Source organism: Homalodisca vitripennis, chromosome 5, assembly GCF_021130785.1.
Source record: "Homalodisca vitripennis isolate AUS2020 chromosome 5, UT_GWSS_2.1, whole genome shotgun sequence".
NCBI classification, from domain to species: Eukaryota; Metazoa; Arthropoda; class Insecta; order Hemiptera; family Cicadellidae; genus Homalodisca; species Homalodisca vitripennis.
In genome coordinates, this window is record NC_060211.1 from 174,519,444 (window position 1) to 174,532,845 (window position 13,402).

At 34.9% G+C, this 13,402-nt stretch overlaps 1 protein-coding gene across 2 annotated transcripts in view; it reads left to right on the top strand.

Moving 5' to 3' along the window:
- LOC124363207 overlaps positions 1–13,402 on the top strand; it is a 71,279-nt gene that overhangs the window by 16,945 nt on the left and 40,932 nt on the right. For both annotated transcript variants that reach the window (XM_046818365.1, XM_046818368.1), the window contains exon 2: positions 11,315–11,416. In XM_046818365.1, the coding sequence (XP_046674321.1) occupies positions 11,315–11,416 (102 nt within the window). The remainder of the gene's footprint in view (positions 1–11,314; positions 11,417–13,402) is intronic.

Genomic DNA, 13,402 nt, shown 5'->3' on the forward strand with positions numbered 1-13,402 from the left:
TCTGAAGAAATGTAGTAAAATATAACTGGAGGTAATTATATGACTTTATGTATGAAAAAATACTATATCTTTAAGTAACATTTTATTGAAAAAAGTGTAAGTTTCGTCCATTATATTTCAAAAAATGAATGTTCTTAATTAGTGTATTACTTAAAACATGTCACTTCCTGAATCTATGACTCATAATTATAAATACCGTAAAAGAATTCAAAAGTTTACCTTCAGCCATTTTTATTTGGGTCTGGTTACAAAGTTGAGTAAATTTTCTTCTTTAAAAGATTGTAACTTCTTGTGTAGTGATTTAAAAATGTTTGTAGCCACTTTTTTGTCTTTAAAAATATTAAAAAGTGATTCGTTTAAAATTAAAAAGATATTCCAACTAAAGATTTATTGCACTGGCTTTATTTTATTCTACTTAAATTTCAAATTCTTACTACGACACGATATTTGTTATATTACTTGTTAATTCACGATATATCGTTAAAGAAGTGATTGATTTTGTGCAAATATTAAAATATTTTTGGATGTTTCAAGTATAGTAAAGTAATTGATATTCTTGTTCACATTAAGCAGATCAACAACAAGGAAAGATTAACACATAGTCCAGATGCGGCACTAAAATTAATAAATATTAATCTACCAAACCCATCAATCAAAATGATCTGATTTCAATTTAATGGATGATATAGACATTCCTTGATTTCATTAACCTTCCGGCAGAAGGTGAACTAGAACACAGGTCGAACCCTCCCCTCCCCCCCCCACTACTCTCGTCGTGCTTGTCAGACTAGGTTAATGGTGATTTCCAGGAAGTTGAAGGTAGGTGCGGAGGGAGGGGGCAGTCCAAGAGCGTCGGGTAAAGTTCACCGACTTGTTTGCCCTAAGGTTAACCTGCTACCTACGAGAGGTCGCCTGTCATTTCGTTCTCTATTATGAGGCGAAACTCTGGAGAGAACACGGAATATAAAGAACTTGTTCCAAAAATATGGTTGAGAAAGAAGTTGTGGAAAATATCCAACTTTGCCAATTCAAGTTAGTCACATAAAGTTCGATACTTTGATATAAAGAACCAACTTGGATCTTGCGGCCGGAGTCTTAAATATCACCTTCGTTTTCCAGTTCACAACGAGTTCAAACGTTTCTTATATTGGTATACGCGATGTGAACCGCAAAACTTAGATTATTTAACAGAATACACTGTCTATCAGATATTTATGTGTTTTTCGGACTTTTTCTAGTTATCATTTTTAATTGTGATCGATCATCTATTAAAAATTATTAAGTCATGTTCTGAAACAAAGTTATGCAAGAAGAAGAGTATTTTGTAAATCAATTTATCCAGTTATTTTTGGTCACAAATCGCTGATTTTAGATACACGATTTTATATGCATCTAATTCAAATAAGGCAGCGGGAACTGCTAGCAGTGCAGATATAAAAGACAATATAATCTAAATTTACTTTACATTTAGACTGTTATGAAATATAAATTACTTGTCTTTTTACAAAAGTAGGCTTTTCAGAGCTGTGTGTGGTATATATATATTTTCTTGATCGGGAAATAGGCAAAATCAGCTATGGAACAAAAAGTACTAAGATCAGATTAAATCACAATGGCCATAAATATACTATTTTTTAACATATTTTCTTGATCGTAGGAAGAAGGCAAACTCAACATTGGTCGGAAATATATTCACTCGAAGCAGAAGTGCTCATACAGGTGCGAAACCTACGAAATTACGTGCGACACCGCCGATAACTAGTGATATATAAATTTAAAAATATATCTGAGAATAAAATAAAACTGGACACGCAGACTCGGCTTTCCTCCCTCCCTTAAAAGGTTAATAACATAAAACATTCATACTAAAGTGTGTCATTTCCACTTATAAATTTTCGAACACTATCAACGGAATGTGTAGTATTGTTTAAGCGGCTAACATAGAAAGTAAGCGTGTAGAACGATAAGTGAAGTCAGAGTTCCTGCAACTTAATTTCTCTCACCGTACGAACGGCCTTGGTTGTTTCCTTTCCCCAGTGGACAATGGCCAATCCAGTCAATCAAGAAAACAAATGGAGATACAAACTTCCTGTCCGTTGTCAGTTTGATGGGCGAACTATCACTCAATCTTAACTGCGACATAAGTGAACATCAACTGGACACTCACTTCTTCCTTCACAGTCCAAGTGGAAAGTCATGGAAACGTTTCAAAATAGCGAACTCAATTTAATTAAAAGCAACCAAGGGAGTTCATCGATCCATTTCGGTTACTTAAAAAAGGTTTCAAAAATTTTTAATTATTAACTTTACAAAATAAAAAAATTAACTTACTCGTTAGAACTGATTTATTCCAAAGGAGAAAACCCCAGGAGAATTCAGCCTTCGAGTTTAACCTACACGGACAGCAAAACCCGATATTTCACGTCCATCTGGACAACGCAAAAGATGCCCAAGAATGACACATCACTAACAGATGATGTTAACATATTGGAGTAAGAGGGTTGGTCTTTAGGTCTGATTTATTACAGAGGATGACTGTTGGAGTGGGAGGATGGGCCTTAATGTTGACGGGTGTTTCATGCCTAAAGACGAGGGTGTGCACATCACTAACCGCATATGTCGAGATTCTGGGGGTGCAAGGGTAATTCGATAGGTTTAGTCTACTGCGGGAGATGACTGTTAGATTTGGTGAGGTTCGTTCCCTAACTATCAGAAGTTCTTGCTAGCCTCAACAAGGGTGTGACACCCCCTACCCGCTTTGACTATAAGAGGCTGGACCGAAGAGGCACTGAAGCTAGTTTCCCCTTTTTCCAAGAATCCATGATTGATATAGTGCCTGCTACTACATCATGGTGGATGCAACATGGCATCGCGGCAGGAGGAGGAACATTACCCATCCTAAATATCGGCCACTTCGGAATCAAACGCAAAGGCTTTACTAAGTGCAATAAGATGTCCTCTTCTTACTGTCATTACAATAACTTATACTGATAGATTTTACTAAGTGTACAAAATTGCTGTAAATATTATTTGCATCAAGGTTTGCTGAGCATTATAGAATTCACACTTGAGTAACTTTTGCAGTGCAACCCAGCATGGATCTGGCTGGTTTATACCTTTCAGTTGAACTTACCACTGGGCACAGCAAAAACCGATGTGTCACTTAAATCTGGGCAACCTTATGGATCTCCAGGACTAGCACATCACTAACCGCATATGTCGAGATTCTGGGGGTGCAAGGGTAATTCGATAGGTTTAGTCTACTGCGGGAGATGACTGTTAGATTTGGTGAGGTTCGTTCCCTAACTATCAGAGGTTCTTGCTAGCCTCAACAAGGGTGTGACACCCGCTGCCTGCTTTGACTGGAGAGGCTGGTTCAGAGCTGGCGCCCCCCCCCTTTGAGATTAGTGCCCTAATTCTTCCTCATGGATCTCAATAGGAAGCGGCCCCTACCCCCTAACCTTACCCATTCTGAATATTCTGTTACTCCGGAAGTAGCTCTAAGGTTCTTACAGGACTAAGTCCAATTTATAAGCATCTTGTCCTAAGAGAACAAAAAAAACAAAAAAGCTCTTGCAGTGGTTACACTTTAATTAATAAGAATGGTCTCTAATTTTATTTTCCTTCCGCATCGTTTTCGCTCTATGATCTTTCTGCGCGTTCTATTCTACTTGGTTTTTCTTCGATTGAGTTGACCGGATCGTCACTCGTCAACGAGGCGGCCGCGGCCGCTGACACAACGCTTGCGTCATACGACGACCGACGCGACGTGCAGCCTTGCGTCCACGCGGCCTGCTTGTGAATGGCAGTTTAACGCTCAGGTGAATCGCACGCGCCGCTATTGTTCGACAAGTAGCCGTTTATTGGACAAAGCTGGTTATACTTCTTGTCCACGTTGTGGGCCAAGTGAGTGATAGACCTTTTATAACCTCACGACGGAAGATCCGGAACACTTAACAGTGCTTCATTCATCATCTCCCTGTCTAATATTTATAAGAAACGTATTTTGTTCACTTTACCATTAGTATCTAGTAGTCAACTAGTATGAGCTTCAAAGAAGCTAGTGATGTTTACATTTTAAAATATCTCAAATTTACTTGTGGTTCGAAAGTGTCGCTAAACCGAACAACTCGTTAATTTCCACAATTTATCCAAGATCAATGAAGGATTTTATTGAAAACTTAATAAAAATACGTAGATTGTAAATTTTAATTGCTTATTCGTTAATATATGACTACATTATTCATCTTGTGATACTTTGTAATTAAAATTTGTCAGAAAAAATTGGGTCTCAAGCATTTTTTTTCATATTATGAAAAAAACAATAATACAACAATAAGCCCAGCCTTGTCAGTCGTGTTGGTACAGTACTTTATCTAAACTAAACCCTAGTATTAGTATTAGTAGTAATACAAGTATTAGCCCAGTTCCGGTGCACTTTGTATTGAAGTAAATTTACTGCACGCGATTGTTGTACTAAACAACAATAACAACTATTTTGTGTTGCCTTTCTTTTCTGTTCTAGGAGTAGAGAACCAGTTTGCATTGTGTAAGCATACAAACTGGTTTTTCTAGAGCTCGATAGAAAACCCGTAAGAAAGAAACTGATTATCAGACACCTTAGGTTTGGAGGAAGTCGAAATGGGAGGGTATTAAAATAGTTAAAAGGATCAAACGATAGATTTTTTCAGGAGACTTTTTTAATCTAATACACTTAAAGCCAACAGCCACACACTTAAATAACAGTTATATCACCAGCAGACCAATAGATAAGTACTTGGTTCTTACATGGTTGCTTAACGATGATTGATTTCACTACGTGTATGACATTGAATTTAAGAGTATCGAGGTAAAAAATGTGATCTGAGAAAAACAGTATCGTTTCATTTTTAACCCTTTAAATACTCCCCTTTTTGACCTGTTCCAAAACTAGCTCAGCTAGCGATCGACTTATTTCTTATGGGAAATTCCATTATCGATGTCAAGAAAACCAGAGTCTGTGCTTACATAATGCAAACTGGCTCTCAGCTTCTAGATTACTGCTTCCACTTTGTTATTACAACTTTCAGATGTCACTATACACAACTAGAACACTACACAGCACATGTCACATGTACCAGTGACGGCGGAAGACTGGGGAGAATAATATTAAGGATTCGAGATTAGCTTAGTAGGACTTTGATAAAATTTTCCCAAGATTATTTAAACGACCCTAGATTTTCAGTACCGAATTCCAATAGCCCAGTGCATGCAATTTTATAACACATTTGAGAAAACTCTTCAACAGCTATCTATTAGCCCAAATGTTTTACGTAGGATGAAGAATAGGGTCCAGTTCGTTGACCCATTTCGTTCCAAACGTTATACAGTGTTTTCCAAGTTTTATGCACACTGAAGGAATCTTGAAAAATATAAGAGCTACAACAAAGATTAAATGGAAAAAGTTTTACGTAATAACTCGCTGCGCTCAAAAAAACTGATTTTGGTCAAAGATTTCAAACTGCCATAGCACTCTTATTAGTACCTATATTGAAACGTGTTTTATATGAAATCCGCATAGAATTTCTTTTAGTTTTTAAATATCATATTTTTTAAATCAAGACCAGCTAGCAGGAGGTATAGGGGTTGTGAGTCCATTTTTTAATGCAACGAACGACCCATGTTTTACTAAATCAAAAGAAAGTAAATTTTTTCAATTTCAAAAATTTCATATACTCGTATGTTATGCTTTCCTCGTGGTTTTCATCAAACAATTCATAAAACACCGTGTTTTGTATGGTTGTTTGAAGGGAATTTCAATTCTACTACTCGGATAGTTGGTAAACCTGACTGATATTTTACTGCACACAGTGATGGAATCAGCTGTTTATTAAAACATTGAAATTATCAAAAAGGTCAGTCTAAAGTAAGAAAAGGGTCAGTTGCCAAAGTAAGTAAGCGCAGTGTAGCGGGTACAGCGGTTATCGCAAGATAACCAGATCAAGCAACGTCGAGCGTGGCTGCTGCTTGGATGGGTGACCGCTGAGCGATCCTGTCCTTGCAAGCAGCCCGCCTGCCCGGCCATTTGTGGTGGTTCGGAAGTCAACTTTAAGCCATTGGTCCCCAGGTTAAGTGTTAGAGAGGGCTTCTTAGCCTTAACTTCGCCTGGTAAAATAAGACATCTTTACTTTACTTTTAAAAATGACTGTTTATGACATTTTTGTAATTGGTTTGCAAAATAGCATGTTAGTTTCAAATACACATACCGAACAAAAAAAACACAAACTAGACTAATACGTAAAGTTTATTTTGGTTTGTCAACTTGACGACATTAATTTGTTGGTCTTGTTATTACGCACAACTTTGCCCATTTAATCTTTGCTTCTTTGTTTGAAGTTTACTTTTGACAATGGAAGGATTGTGAAGGAAACAGGATTTTTTCTAGACATTTGCCATCGTTTAGAGATACAATAAATCAGTAGTCAACACCACGTTTCGAGATCTGCAATCTGATCTCTTCTTTAGGTAAATAACTAACCTAACACATAATTAAACTAAGTTAAAATAAACAAATCATAGAGAGCGTTGTGACACGGGTAAGAACGTTCTTTAAGATAACTTCCCCTGAGTCAGAAAATGAGGAAAACATCATTTTTGACCACAGAGTGGAAGAAATGACACTAATTAAAATATAAAATTTGGCCGGTTTTTCTAACCAAACTGAAATAGAAATGGCGGAAGAAAAAAAGTGCACTTTTACTACAATATATACACGATTTATGTACACTATGTTAAAATAAACAAATCATACCAGACACGCGTTGTGACACGCGTAAGTCAGGAATCTCAACCACCATGTGTTAGGTTACTTATTTACCTGAAGAAGAGATCAGATTGCAGATCTCGAAACGTAGTGTTACTGATTTTTTGTTCCACTGGACGATGGCAAATGTCCGGAAAAATCCTGTTTCCTTCATAATCTTTGCTGTATCTTTCCAAGATCCCTTCAATGTGCATAACATTTGGAACACACTGTATAGTCCACATGTTTGTCTGTAATTTACGCCACAAATATCCAGCCCAATGCACCGGTCCGTGCCAAGAACAAGTCGACTTTCGTGTTGCATAATTTCGACGCCCGGTCCCCGCTGCCTGTTCTAACGCCACCATTAGTCGTCAGGTGGCCGCAGGGCTGGCGCCACTAACTGGTTCACTTCCGGTACACGTCATTTGTTTGGTTCAAAGTGATGATAGGCTGCCGAATATATTTGAAAGTTGCTTTGTAAAAGTCGATTTTAAATTATTTAAAAAGTTACATAAAAGATGCTTACTAGGTCATGGTATATGGATATAGGCCATAGAGACAGTTTGAGTACATCGTCACGCGTCATAACCTCAGTTACAGGTAAAATCAATTTTCTTTTTTTATTATTTATTTATTTCAGTATCATAACTCTTTAAGATCAGCTGTGACGTGAAGCGACCTTTCCCTTAGGGGTTTTTCCCTTAGTACAGTATTAAACCTCATGCAACTTTACTCCTTCTACTTTTGGCCTGCTATTCTTTGACCCTTTTTGGATCCAGAAGCTCGTAGAGCCCGGTCACCCCTTTTGAGATCTGACTTTGTCTTTGATAAGCCTTTCTACTTGATCTATAGTTAACACACATCCAGACTTTTTTGTAATTTGTACACTTTTTCAGTATTTAAATTACGAAGTACAAACATGTTTGGTGTATTTCCTAAGTAACTTATAAAAATATTGGAGAATAAAATACTCTTAGGTGCGTATTAACTATATCTTGCAAATTATATATATCATCCATAACTATACGAGTAAAAATTAGCTAGTAAAAGTGCACAGTAATTAAGAGTAAGAAAGGAGTGGACTTTGAGTCTGAGTTAGAGATAGCGCAGGTTCAAATCCTATCTGTAACCGAAGTACTTTTTATCAGTATCATCTACCTTGTACTGTATTGACACTCCCCTTTACTCTGTTTGATAAGATCCTCGCACAGGCCAGTGGCAAATGAGGACGGACAGAATAAAGCTTAAAAGGGGATCTGCCCCTCCTTTATAAAAGAAACAAATGGGTATTATTCAAGTTACATCATGATGGTTATTAGCCTATGGGTAGCTTACATCATACAATGATGTTACCAAATTTTTTACATTTGATTGGGAGATCGCCCAAAGAGGAGATTGACTTCGGCGCTGTAGGTGGAAAATTTGCAAAGGGTATAAGATGCACGAATGTTGAATTGTATGTGTGAATGTGATCCTAATGTGGGGAGAATGTATAAAATTTTAGCTCTGCACTTTTAATATCGACGTTTGCTATACATGTATATCATGTTCTGCACTAAAGATTGATTGATTGATTGATTGATATGACATAAACGTATTGTGTCTTAACAGCTGACCGTAGAAAACGACCTTGAGTTGTATCCCGTAAAAACAATATTAAACTTAGTCTACTGTTGCGTTCTCATTTTAAGTTATAACATTATAAGAGATGTCTCATTTAAAAGTATAACCTTAATACGCATCTAAACCCTAATGAGGTTTGTTCTGATGTCTATATTTCTTTAATGATCAGACATTAATTATAAATAAATATTCAACTATTTTTAATAACTATACATTTTTTTAACTAAAAACCGTTTGGGCGCTTATAAATTACATCATTATTATGAGATATCTGACCTAGCTGTGTGCCTAAAAATAAGAACGTAGAAATATTTGAAGTTTAATATTGGGGCTAAAAGAAAGATGGCTGCTTCTGAAACCGCCCTACGATCAGTATGTATGTCAAAAAAGTTAGGTTAGGTTATGATTGGCCAACCTATTAGGTCAAAGTTCAAATATTCTTTATTTCCATGAAACATAAATACGTGCATTTGCTTGCTTCAAAATAACCATTCAAACATAATATTTAATTTATTATTAACTAACACTGTACATGACGTAGTCCTTGTACAGAATAAAAGAATTCTAGTAAAAATACCTTAAGTTTCCTTTTAAAACTATCTAGATCTCTGTCCTTAAAAATTCAAGTAGGGCCTTGGACAATACTATGGCATAATAGTATAAGTGTAATTGAAAAAGATGTACTGTGGTACTGTGGAAAGGAATATTTTTTTTTTTTGTTTCTAAGCCTGTTTTTAGATTGTGGGATAAAAGTACTACGATTCTGTTTTAAAATATTAGGGTGTAAAATATATAAATAAATATGAAAGTTGGGATTTTGAACTTCTTAAAAATAGGTTTGCAAGACTCTGTACTAATTCCAGCAATAATCCGCAATGCCTTCTTATGTAAGATAAAAAACATTTAGAATTAGTTCTTTCTTATCCCTAGATTGCCACAGCGTAATTTAAGTATGGGAAAATCAGAGCTTAGTTAGTAACCTGTTAGAAGATGTGTAAGGCTTTAAACCTTAAAACCTTTAAACCCTTGCGTCTATGCGTGTGTTTTGTTTTAATGTAATTTTAACATCAATAATCTGGCGAGGAAATAAATAATTACATCTTTCTACAAGCCTGACTAACGATGGTGTTTCAACATCGAAACCGGTCTCAGGCATGAAAAAACAAGGATTGTTACGGTAAGATACGAGTTACTGGACCACGTTTGAAATCAGGAATGTGGGAAACAAAATAAGGATGTGAAAATTTACACAATTAATGTAGAACTTGACTTAAAGGAATTGTAGATCTCTTCGCTGACGCTCAGCCAATTATGTACGGTACTCAGCTTATGAAACAGTAAAATAGTACGTTGTGTTTATCCCATCGTCGACTTGCTGTACGTATTAATTGTACAACCAACACAGACGTCATGGAAAATTCCAGGAAATGTTTAATTTCCTACAGATTTGTCCTGCGTCACTATAATCTCACCTACTCAAGATCATCTTCGACATCGATCTCGATAAGTGCCGGAAGACTTTAATAAGCGGCCTACACTCGGTAATCGATTGTTGTTATCGAACGATTCGATGTATTACCCAACTTCGATATTATATAATAATCGTTCGAAAAAGAATTATAATACAGTAATAACAAGATTAACACATTAAAAATAATTTAACAATAGCGAAACCAAATTTAGCCTAGACCTACATTTTAGAGATACTTTGCAATAAATACTTACAGCTTGCCTGGATAGCAAAGAACAACAGCTTTTGTGAAATGGAGGAAAGGAATATCCCCAGACAGGTGCACATCCCAGCGGTACAAAAAACAAAAAGATGGTCTGTTAGTCTCAACTTCTCTGACCACTCGCCCAGAACTTTCAGTCTCGACATTCAATTAAATTCATCAGCATTTTCACATTTTCCCAAAAAAATTACTTCTTCTCTTTATTCTTTACATTAAACATTTTATATATATATATATATATATATATATATATATATATATATATATATATGTTGGCCATTACATAGTATTACATTTTTTGTGAGTTATAATACAACCTAAATTTCGGAAATTAAAAGCCTTTATTCTTCACACATACCCAGAGAAACATTATTTTCGTTTTTTAATAAAACATGAGCAATTCGTAAAACATTTAAAACTTCTATGACATTTCGATACATTTCGACTTTATTACTACGAAATACGACATTTTTAGTAAGTATGGCTCACTTTTGATGGGTCTGAATCTCCAGAAATGTCAAAAAATTGACTTGAACTGGGAAGTTCTCATTTTTCTCAACATTGGGCCATGGCCACCCTGTATACATTAATAATTAATAATTTAAAGTCATGTGTTAAATAAATTGTAATATCGAATTGTTCATTTGATAAAAACAATCGAAACAATCGATAAAATTCCAACCGAATAACTATTGTATGTTGTTTATTGCAACATCGATCATCTATCATCTTCATACCTGGTTGATACGTTTCAACATGACCTTCGCCTAAGCATGTACGATATGAGTATGATATGATATGATATGTTCTTTAAAGAAATCAATTTTTAAATACATTTTCAGCAAGCGATATCATACCAATCTTACAAAAAAGGAACAAAACTAATGATGTAGCCTCCTCTAAAATCTGTTGAAGATCTTAGTCACAAATACTTGAATGTTTATGACTCCTCATTCCTCTAAAACTGGCCACCGGCACATCGATAAACATCTATGTCTCTGCATTCCACACTAAAACGTTTCTTCAGCTGGCTGTTTACTAAATTTAGTACGTTATTATAATTGTGTATACATTGTTGAAATATCTCATATTGTTATTGTTCTATTAATTACTGCTATGTTTTAATGCGAGAGCAAATTCTGTCTTTCCTAACCTCAAATTTTGTCTGTTCCAGGAAAATGATCAGCTGTCATTGGAATCGACCAATGATGCCGCGGTAGTGCGGGATAAAAGGACCGTTGGGTTTTTACGGCAAGCGTTCCCCACTTTGTCGCAGGTAAGCGTTGTTGAGATCATTTTTTTGTTTTTGGTTTCATACTGATTTGCTTCATAAGTCATAGGAGAAACCGCTTCGTTTAATACTGCAAGTTTAAGGGTAGTTTTAAGACACTCATTGTCAATAAACAGTTATGCTAGCATAATTGTGGTTTAACTTGTAACAGTCTAATGTTACTATTGTATATCTAAATGATAAAGGAATCTCTATGTAGTTTGTGCTTAGAAAATATATGCTATGGCACAAAAAACTATTCGCTTTCTGGGCGTCAGCTGAGTGATTCATCTGCATGAACCAAGATAGTTAGTAGTTAGAGTTAGTATCGGCCAATAGGTTCGCTAGTAACTCTGACTCGGACGCTGCTAGATTTCGCTACTGAATGTTCGCCAGAGAACGATGCTCATCTTATTTATATGCAAAGTAGGCTATATTGTATTCTCTAGCATTACAGCTCTAGAAAAGGTAAAAGTTAACTCCTTTTCTGTTCTATTACAAGTTCAAGCAATAGTTATTTTCGAAAATAGCGAGTTAGAACAGTAGAGAACATTACGCGATGGTGGTGAAGTCGATATTAGGTTACATTAGTGTCATAACATCTTTAGCCTTAGTTATTTTAAAATACCATTCCTGATAACTGGAAAATATTGAAAAATGTCATAATTTCAAAATAAATGTAAAGCATATAAAGTTCTAATCAGTATCTTGTAGTTAGGCCCATATAAAAAAGACTGAACATAATTATACAGTTTATTTTTTTATTTTCATATACATTTTTCAATAAAAAATTTTTTGTTACACAAATTTATTTTCATTAACTAATAGTTTATTATAAAACTGTAATATCTTAAATAATACTTGTTTCAAAAATGAAATTTCAAGAATCGCTAATAAACGTGCTATTATGTGAAATTATAACACATGTACATACTATACAAATTCTCATTCTTATATACATCTGGTTTTCATGGACCTAATTACAAATTTGGCCAAAATTTTTACCTTGAATGAGTATTACGTCTCCTGGACTATTCAATGTCAAGGATGTCATATCTCTTATGTCAAGGAAGACATAAAATAGCCTTAGTTTACCTGAAAAGACCATAATTTAAAAATGTTTAAGTTTATTTTTAACATCATTCCAACTGATTCCAATTCGGTAAAGAGTACACAAATAATTGTGTATATTTAAATATGCTTATTATTAATTGAATTAATTAAACTTATTATTATTTAAAATACCGTCTTTGGAAACGTTCGAAAACCAAACTGGTGTACGCCTAATAGCGCCAATAGTACTATAATTTGCCAATAGTTGGAATAGCAATATACTAGGTAAGTTTGGAACTTATTTTCATGGTTATACTTGACAAGTCCATAGCCGATTTGCATAGTGTAAGTAAACAATCTGGTTTATTTGGAAAACGATAGTGAAATTTTCGCTAAGAAAGAAATAGGTTGTCAATAGAGAAAGGTTTTAATGGAAAAGGATCAAAAGAGTTAAAAATATTTCTTGGTTTGACTCACTTAAATTCAACCGTCAAAAACGTAAATAAATATTAAATCGACTAATCGTATACTGGCCCTTAAATTAGCGACTTTCGCTGTTTTTATCTAGGTGTCTAATAGTAATACAACTGTTATTTCTGAGGTTACCCGTCGGTTTAAGTGTAGCTTCAAATAAGCAAGATCTGAGTGTATTTCCACGGTGAATGGCTTAGAACAAAATATAGGTTTTTTAGCGAGATGAGTGTTATTGTATGGAAAAGTGAAAAAGGCATTTCGAAGAGAATGAGAAATATTAATGATTTTAAAAAAAGATAAAAGTCTGAAGACGAGATGAAAGGAAAAGAATAGAAAAATAACATAAAAGAAGAGGAAGATAACTGAAAGGAAGAAAAATAAATAGGATAGCTTCTTGTGCGAACGAAACAATATTTTTTTAGCAATGCTGAATTAGTTGATGTCACAAATGTAGTTTTCTTTAAC